General features: G+C 29.2%; 5 protein-coding genes across 5 annotated transcripts in view; 2 read left to right on the top strand and 3 right to left on the bottom strand.

The window, feature by feature from the left end:
* The window catches only part of HELRODRAFT_181690 (hypothetical protein), a gene marked incomplete at both ends in the record, with an annotated part of 12,194 nt that extends 11,493 nt beyond the window's left edge, over positions 1-701 (bottom strand). The window contains one exon of the mRNA XM_009031472.1: positions 637-701. Within this exon, the coding sequence (XP_009029720.1) occupies positions 637-701 (65 nt within the window). The remainder of the gene's footprint in view (positions 1-636) is intronic.
* Positions 702-1,544: 843 nt separating this feature from the next.
* Positions 1,545-2,114, top strand: HELRODRAFT_89788 (hypothetical protein; the record flags this gene model as incomplete). The annotated part of the gene is made up of 1 exon (XM_009031424.1): positions 1,545-2,114. One exon carries the CDS (start codon positions 1,545-1,547, stop codon positions 2,112-2,114), a length of 570 nt encoding a protein of 189 aa, XP_009029672.1.
* A 1,292-nt stretch (positions 2,115-3,406) lies between these two features.
* HELRODRAFT_103921 (hypothetical protein) lies at positions 3,407-4,037 on the bottom strand. The gene is made up of 2 exons (XM_009031471.1): positions 3,900-4,037; positions 3,407-3,871 (listed from the first exon to the last, which is right to left on the bottom strand). Exon 2 carries the CDS (start codon positions 3,748-3,750, stop codon positions 3,493-3,495), a length of 258 nt encoding a protein of 85 aa, XP_009029719.1. The 5' UTR covers positions 3,751-3,871; positions 3,900-4,037; the 3' UTR covers positions 3,407-3,492.
* A 1,016-nt stretch (positions 4,038-5,053) lies between these two features.
* On the bottom strand, positions 5,054-5,796 carry HELRODRAFT_181687 (hypothetical protein; the record flags this gene model as incomplete). The annotated part of the gene is made up of 2 exons (XM_009031470.1): positions 5,054-5,275; positions 5,683-5,796. The coding sequence occupies 2 exons, from the start codon at positions 5,794-5,796 to the stop codon at positions 5,054-5,056; spliced, it is 336 nt and encodes a 111-aa protein (XP_009029718.1).
* A 465-nt stretch (positions 5,797-6,261) lies between these two features.
* HELRODRAFT_194357 (hypothetical protein) overlaps positions 6,262-9,698 on the top strand; it is a gene marked incomplete at its 3' end in the record, with an annotated part of 11,775 nt that continues 8,338 nt past the window's right edge. The window contains exons 1-4 of the mRNA XM_009031469.1: positions 6,262-6,300; positions 6,515-6,883; positions 6,992-7,340; positions 7,805-7,875. Coding sequence (XP_009029717.1) covers positions 7,249-7,340; positions 7,805-7,875 — 163 coding nt within the window. The 5' untranslated portion in view covers positions 6,262-6,300; positions 6,515-6,883; positions 6,992-7,248. The remainder of the gene's footprint in view (positions 6,301-6,514; positions 6,884-6,991; positions 7,341-7,804; positions 7,876-9,698) is intronic.

Below are 9,698 nucleotides of genomic sequence, written 5' to 3'. Positions count from 1 at the left end.
CACACATAAACACACACACACACACATAAGCACACACACATACGATTAGTCACTTTTATTGTTAATAATATTCAAATCACACACACATAAACACATACAAACACACACACACATACACACAAACACATAAAAACATACACACACATACACACAAACACATAAACACACACAAACACATACAATTAATCAGTTTTATTGTTAACAATATTCAAATCACACACACGTAAACACATAAAAACACACAAACACATAATCACACACACACACCCACAAACACACACCTCATTTCGAAACAAAGGATGGGTTTATAAAAATTCCAACAAATGAGATTTATTCTGTAAAGATTTATTATAGATCAATATTATTGAAACAAAATCATTTATCTCAATTTAAAAAATTATCTCCCTCCGCCATTCAGTTACTAGAAATAATTCTAGATATAAAAACAATCGATTCAACAATCAATTAACAGTTATACGAGCGTGCACACAAACACACACACAGTTACACGCAAACACACACACAGACACACACAAACAAACAGACACCCAAACAAACACATGACACACGTGTGAAGAGTCGTAAAATCGTGTATTACACACACACACGTGCAAGTAGGTATGAATTGAAATATACCCGCAGTTGAACCCGGCGCGTAATGAAGAGATGTTAGTAACAGGCCACTTTAACCATTTGGCCATCCCACCTTATTAAATTAATTCAAAATTAGTTTTAGTCCAAATAAATTTTCGTTACAATTTCAATGGTTTATATTTACAAATGCAGTTAACCATAAAGTGCCTGGTTCAGTTTGTTTGGTGTTGAAAATATTGAAAAAGAATTGTAATGGATAAATAAATAAATTAATTAATCAATTAATTAATCACTCCATTAATTAATTTATAAACAGTTATTATACGAAATATATGGTATCAACAAAATGTGAGAATGAGCGCTTTTTAAATCCTTAAATAGAATTAAAAAATTGTAAACTTGGCTAGCGAATTTTAGAATAGGTTAATCAACACCGACGACACTATCATCATCATCATCGTCGTCATCATCATCGTCATCATCATCACCATCATCATTGCCATTATTGCGTCACCTTGACCAATGTAGATACCAGGACCGATTGTCAAATTGTCGTTACCTCGCGTTGCATTGTTGTAACATTCATATCTTCAGAACTTTATTCTGGTGTTCTGTCATCATTTTTTTGTGAAATTTAACCTGACTTGCCATACTAAAACATCATTGTCCCACGTGATTTAATATATATAGCTTTATAATAAAATATCAGTGCTCATTGTTCTTAGTAAAAAAGTTAGCTATAGATATAAGCGTCGAAGACTAGGCTAATGAATCTGAATCTAGCTATAAATTTTATTTACGCGACTACGGCTTAATTTGTTGTAAATTTCAATTTAATAAATTTAATTATGGAATTAGAAAAGAAACGAATGAAAATAATTCTTTCCGACTATGAAGAGGTGTTCATGAAGATTCAATGCAAACGCGCCTTTAAATTACTTGAAAAGTATATGAAAAAAAGAGTCAAGAAATACCGGCCGACGAAGAAACTGAAAGGCATATTCCACCAACTTTTACTATCTCCGGATATTTTGAGAGATTATCCAAAATATCTAGAACATAATAAAGAACTATTCCATTTACTGGTTGACTATCAGGATTATAATCGCCAAAAGTTAGCAAAACACGCATCACAAACTTACGACGAGATACTATATTACGACGATCTGTATGGAGTCAAAGCTACAGCAATTATTCACCACATCGACAATTTCCCGACGCTACACAAATTACAGTGCAATCGATTTCTACCTTACATCAAAGGTGTGTACGAGCCAGGTGGATGTGTCATTTGTATCAGTGAATTCGATGAAGAAACAATTGTCTACGAGCTAAACTGCCGACATTCCTTTCATATACCTTGCATAAGAAATTGGTTTAACGTTCAAAATAATTGCCCCTGTTGCAGAAACAAGGTTTCTGGCTGCTTGCAATTTTTTTACTCATATAAAACTGAACAACTCGAAAATGGGGATTTGATTTACAGAGTTGAAATAATCTCCGATCATGACAAACATTAAAATGATATTTTTGACTACTTTTCTACCTCATGTATTACCGGTGATTTTTTTTTAATTTTCCTTGATTTTAATTTATTAATTTATTTAATCAGCATACTGTGGTATTTCTGAATAAAAAAAATAACGTTTACAAAATTATTCGTGTATTTGCCTTTAAATAAATAACCAAATATTCAAGAGATTTAACTTATAAAGTTAATTTAAATAATTAATCTCCAACACGTAAATTAGTTCTAATTAAACTGACTAAGGAACTACGCTGTTTTAATTAAACAGATGATAGTACTAAACTTAAGCAATGATATACAACTTCAGATTTTACATTAAAAAATATACCCTAAATTCTTTTAAAAATGTAGGTACCAATCAATCAAAACAATATAAAAAGTATATAATTTAAGGCAGTGGCGAATTTAAGGGGGGTCGGGGGACAATGCTGTTAACTCGGTAAAACTCAGATTTCGTTTGATCCGGATAGTTGAATCCACCGAACAGTTATCATTATGAATCACAGAACTCGCACTATAGTTCATTTTTTTGTAATGTGGCTCTGATATAGAGAAATCAGTTGGTAGAAAATTACAATATTTATCTAATACTATCTCCAAACGTTTTTAATACATAGTATCTTGAATCGACCGAATTGTTGGCACCTACTGTAATACTATAGATTGACTTTTTTGAACGTGGCGTGGATATAGCTAATTAAGCTGATAGATACTAGATTCATGTAGTTCTCAATTTCCTGAGCATAAAATGTATATCTGGTAATGGAAAATGCGACATTTTTATATATAGTACCCATATAAAAAATTCATAAATCGTTTAAATTTTAGTTTAATCAGCTTAAATCCCAACCAAAATACCGGTAAACTTTTAAATGGAACGAAATAGCAGTGAGTCCGTCGCTTAAGTTGACAAAATTCGTAAATGTTTTTTCGAAAAAATTCGTTAAAACCGTAAAATTCTTGTCGAAATAATCAGCAAAAATATTGTTGTAACGTGAACAATCGTCGAGTTATTCAATCTTTCAAGATTTCTGATAGATAAACACAACTGCTTCAAACACAGCACAGTTTAAACGCTTATTTCAAAAGTAACAAAACCAATGTGTTATTCACTAAATCCAAGAAATATGTCGCACGATGGTCAACAATCCACAGCACCACCACTTCATAATCCAACAACTATAACCTCGCCATACTTACGTGTTTGGATTAAATAGTAGTTTTAAAATAGAAAGTTCCAGCCATTATAACATTATCATTATCAAAGGTAGGCAACAAAACACGTTTGACTCTAAAAATATATTAAAAACAAAAAGACGATGAACAAATTAAATTAATTTTACATAATTTAAGATAAAAAATTAATGAACTCATTGATCAAAAACAGTTTTTGGTATAAACTTCCTATCTTTCAGCTTATCGACAACAGTTAAATCTTTATTTTCATTCTCTGCTAGAATTCTCTTCACTCTTTCATCACTGATACTTTCTTTTTTCCATGGAGATTCCTCCCCACTTCGAACCCACCATTCCAATTTGTACCCAATGGCCCCAACCACAAAAGCTGCGGGCCAAATAACATAGGGGGCATAAGCTCTGGCCGCTGCCATTATTAGTGGGAGTACCATATTTTCGTGTATTTATAGATGGGTTTTTTTTCGTCCGGATTGGATAAAAATAAATTATAAATTCTGAAGTTATTTCGTGAGTTGATGAAATGAACAGACCAAATGAGAACGAGGAGACACGTCTAAGAAAGAAGACTGATAAAATGATCTTTTAGTAGACAACAGAACTATACTGTTGTTTTCGTTTGGTCAGTTTCGTTTAGTTAGTAGTAGAATCAAGTTCAAGATTATCAAGATCAATAATCACTGCCTCTTAAAATCGATGGACAGGACTGACTGTTTCGTTTCGTAATCTACCTTTGAAAAGGAAATAAAATAATTGAACATTTAAAAAAAAAACTAATAACAATCAGTAAAAAATTAATTTAAAAAAATGCGATTTTAATTCTAAAAAGAAATAATTTAGTGATATAAAATAACGAAAAAACAAACTTTTCGATCGCATTCACAATTTAAGTTTACTTTTTTTTAATGAGCCACTGAAATGCTTAAAAGTAAAGCTATTTAAATTTTGCACCATATATGAATATATTCTACATATGTCTAGCACCAAATTTTACTTTACTTTTGGATTTCCATACGGTAACTCTTTTGCGAGACGTCATAAATATCAAACCTCTTATTGTATGCGCACCTTATCAATCAATCAATCAGTCTTCGTTTAGCGTCCAGAGACCCAGTTTTTTTGCGCCAAATTAGACCATTAGTTGACAGACACACACACACACACATACACACAAAGACAGACAGACAGACACACAGACAGACAGATAAACAAACACACATTTCATCATGCGCACCTTATATAAAATCATTTTTTATAAATATTTTTTTTCTTCATTTCATATACTTTGTACATATTTTCGACATCCAGATAAGAACTAAATGTTAACTGACACATGTATCAATTTATACCATTTCGCTTATTTCTATACGATGATTTTATATTCATTACATGAGATGAACACTATTTTAACCCAACAATCAATATAAAATCCACGTTAGAAAAATTATTTCACACCTATTTGAAGTTGTATCTTTTGACAGCCAACTGAAAGTTATGTCGTATTCAGACAGCAGCATGAACGTCCTACCTCGGGAAATCGGGTCTCTGGACGCAAAACGAAGATTGATTGATAGACAGCAGCATGATGAATTAAAACCTATGAAAAAATGAAACTAGTTTCACTGCATTAGCTAGATATAATTTTTCAAGTGTATTGTGTACAAATTGTCAAACAATCTTTTTCACCATTCAATATATTGAAAAAACAAACAAAAAGTACAGAAAATAATGAACATGTTAGGAAAGGTTTCGATTTTTTTCATCAATATATTCAGTTCCTCTACATCTTTTCCCAGTAACTGGCTCTACGATATTTCCAACTGGGAAAATAATTTCTTTCAAGTAGTGGGCTATTTGTAATCTTTCCTTTTTTTCTAGGGGTTTTATTAAAACAAAGTCACCCACATTAGCCTTGGAATCCGGATCGGAAGCCCAACAATGCTTTTCCCAATTTATGTACTGCAATGAAATGAATGATATTGAAATGACATATAACATTAATTAAAAAAACACTAAGTTTAAATGAAAATTTGTAAAGAAAATCTAATGAAGAAAGAGTTTGAGCATTAAAAAATTTAATACATTTATATATTATTTAGTATAGAAAAGCATATCTAAATATTATTTTGTAAATAAGTTATCTGTAAAGATTAATAAATGTAATTTGTCAAATTGTGAGTTGGAAGATAAGCAAATTGCCTATTTCGTTAGTTAGTAGTGATTTCAATTTTAAAATTTTAAATAGATTCACTAAAAATATTAAAAAAACATTTACTTTTATAATTTCAATATTAAAAGTTTGACTTTGAATTGATTGAGAAACCTAAGCACCAATGATTTCATTAATGAATAAAGTATAAACTAACCACGTTCGTATTTTCATCTAACTTCATTCTTTGGACGCTTACCTTGGCAGCCTTCCACAACGAATTCAACTTGATTACCTTCCCCACTACAGTTCTGCCTATTTCGTTAGCCATCTTGAAGATAACAATTTTCGTAAAAATACTGAAATTATTTTACTTAAAATTCGAAATACTAAACAATAATATCTAATTTAATATTTCATGAGATATTTTGTTGAAATAAATTAGGGAAGAATACAGCACACAACAAAGAGCATCTGAAAATAATTTAAAAGTGAATGTCATATATTGTTTTAAAAGTTAAGTTTAATAAGAAGTATTAATATTGAGCCCAAATAATAAATAACGAAAAAATATAGCAACAAATTAATTGTTAAATGAAATTATTAAATTAAACAAACATTAAATGTGCTTTTTAATTGTAAAAAATTATTTATTCAACTGTATTTATGTATATATGATAAATTGATATTTGACCGATCAGCCAAATACTCGAACGATAAATCGTCCATCTCTTTTTAAATGTTTATATATACTAAAATCGAAGTTAAGTCTTCGTAGATTCCCGGAGGAATTAGGAACATTTCGGAAGTGGGTTGTGCTCCGGTTCAGCAAAAAGTTGATTTAAAATGTTTAATTTTTTAATTTATTTAAAGAATGATAAAAATTGATTGCTTCTAACTCAGTAGAAATATTACTTATTCATTCAACCCAGGATTGAATAAAATTTATTCTTTTAAAAATTTAAATTTTAATGTACTAATTAACTAAATTAATAATTTCATTATTAAAATTTAAATAATAATTAATAGTAATAATAATTACACCACAGAAGTTACAAGAAGATTTTATAATTAATAATAATAGCAATTATGCCACAGAAAGCAGAATCCTAAAATACAAGAAGATTTCATATTTCATAATTATAACAATTACACCACAGAAGGCAGAATCCTACAAATCACAAAGACATTTTATTTAACCTATCCCTTCAGCCCATCCCTAACTCCTTTCTCTTTAGCTTAGCCTTTATTTGATCAACTTCAACATTTATCATTGTACCTAATCAACCAACTTATTGGACTTACTATAATTAACCAACCAATCTAGCAAAATTAAAACAACTAACCAATGTGTCAAATCAGTTAATGACTACTAATGTGATTAAGCAACCACCAAATTCTCTATCTTTGATGGAAAAGTTTGTGTTGCTTTTACAATTTAAACTATTGACAGTTTGTTTTTTTTTCATATTAACAAACATTTTTAACTTCTGACTTACTTACTAAATTTGTTAACTTAATAACAGGTCCTAATGGTTGGAGAGTTTTTAAATCAAAATACCCGATGAATTAGAACAGTATTTTATTGAAGTATTCACATCGCATTCATCCAAATTGATAGAGTATAGTATTACATTAAAATACCTCATCCAGTTATTACCATTGCCTAAACAAAATCTCTAATTAGGAACAATCCTTAATCCATAATCAAGGATAATCTCTAATTCCTAATCAAAGATAACTCCAATTCCTAATTTGTGATAATTCCTAGCTCCTAATCAAAATGGCAGAATCATCATCTTATATACTGCACATGGGTGATATTATTTCACTGTATGCTGAAGGGAATGTCTCTGGCTTCATCTCAACTCTGGGGTGAGCTACAATTTCTTAACTTTTAATTTAAATCCATTTTTAGTTTGTTATTTTTTTCCATTTGAATTAATATTTCTCTGTTTCTATTTTTATTTGGAGCTGTTTTTAGTTTATTTTGATTTAACTAGAACACTTATAACTTCTACCCTGGATATATGTTTTTATTCATTCATTCATTCATTCATTCATTCATTCATTCATTCGTACATTCATTCATTCTTCATTCATTCATCTATCCATCCATGTTAAATGTTGGAATAAATTATGTTAGTTAGTTTTCTAAGTTAGCCCATAGATTAATTTATTAGTATGTTGTTTTGTAATTAGATACACAAGTTTGAGTGTCACCAAACTCATCATACTGATTATGGATAAATTAGGCAAATTAGCGTAATTAAATCATGCAAATTAGAGCAGATAATTGACTATGCTAATTTGTATGAATAAATTATGTTAATGAACAGCCTGGTGGACGACAGATGCGTGGTGCAACCTGAGACTGGGGACCTCAATAATCCACCCAAGAAGTTCAGAGGTTAAAATATTAATTATTAAAATATTAATTATTAAAATATTAATTATTAAAATAGTAATTTTAATAATAATAAATAATAGTAATAATAATGATGATGATTATAGTTTAAATGGTTTCATTAAGATGTTCTATTGTTAATAATGTTGAGACTAATTTGATAGTGTTTCATTTAATTTAATAAATAGATATTTCAACAATCAATCTATCTATCGATTGATTGATCAATCAATCTAATCCAACTCATTTATTTATTCATTCATTCATTCATTCATTCATTCATTCATTCATTCATTCATTCATTCATCCAATTTATTTATTTATTCATTCATTCATTCATTCATCTATCCTTTCTTCAATAATCCAATTTTTTTTGTCCATAATCCCTAATATAATTATTTTATTGTTATATGAAGCATGTACTATTGATTATTGGATGAACGAAGGGATTGAAAGAATCGAAAAATGAATGAATAAATAATGAATGACCGGACAAACGAACGGATGAATGAGTGAGTGAACGAATGAATGAATGAAGAACGGACGAACGAAAAAATGAATAGGCAAACAATGATATGAGCAAATAAACGAACGAACGAATGAATGAATTTGTTAATGAACGAATGAATGAACGCACAAACTAATTGAATGAATAAATAAAAGAATGAATAAATGAATGAAAGAGAGACAGAACGAATGAATAAATATTTATTTAAGAGTATTTTCCAGTGAGAGATAGTTATCATAAACATTTATAAACATTATCAGCTGCAATCATAGCCATTATTGTTTTGGTTGACTTTGACTAATGTAACAAATATATTTATCTCTCTCTCTCTCTCTCTCTCTCTCTCTCTCTCTCTTTCTCACTCTCTCTTTTTTTCTCCTCTATTTCTATCTCTCATTCTCTTTTTTTTGTCTATTGACATTGACTATTGTAACAAATTTTTTTCTTTTTCTTTCTCTTGCTCTCCCTCCCTCTCTCTCCATCTGTCTCTCTCTTTCTCTCTCTGCTTCATTCATTTCTACCTGTACAGGTGAGATCTAATTGTAATCCATTACCAAACACATTAATAATGAAAATAGAACGCTATATATATATATATATATATATATATATATATAATATATAATAATATATATTTATAAACACATCTACACATCACATACGTAAATGTATACACGCACAGGCACACACACACACACACACATCTATGTAGGTATGTGTGAAGGTATTTACAATGATATCTTGTCTGGTCTGTCTTTGATATAGTCTATTTATATTGTTATTATGTTATATATATATATATATATACGCACACATATATTCAAATATATATATATATATTATTATTTATATATTATATATATATATATATTTATTATTATTATTATTATATATATATATATACATATATATGTATGTATGTATGTATATATGAAATAATTTTGTATTATGTTGGTATCAATTTTTTTTATATCCTTTTGTTGTTATTGTTAGTTGGGTTTGATTTTAATTAGTTGTAGTAGTAGTATTAGTAGTAGTAGTAGTGGTAGTAGTAGTAGTAGTGGTAGTAGTAGTAGTAGTGGTAGTAGTAGTAGTGCCAGCAATAGTTATAGTATCAGTAATTTTAATATTTGTAATGGTAGCTTATTAGTAGTATATATGAAACTCTTTTTTTTAACTGCGTCTTTCTCTCTCTCTCTTTCTTTTTTTCTATCTCTCTCTTTCTTTCTTTCTTTCTTTCTTTCTTTCTTTCTTTCTCTCTTTCTCTTTTTCTTTCTTTCTTTCTTTCTCTTTTTCTTTCTTTCTTTCTTCCATCTCT

This window comes from Helobdella robusta (genome assembly GCF_000326865.2).
Source record: "Helobdella robusta unplaced genomic scaffold HELROscaffold_74, whole genome shotgun sequence".
Taxonomy (NCBI): Eukaryota; Metazoa; Annelida; class Clitellata; order Rhynchobdellida; family Glossiphoniidae; genus Helobdella; species Helobdella robusta.
The sequence above is the reverse complement of the archived record's forward strand: the minus strand, read 5'-3'. Positions and strand labels throughout refer to the sequence as shown.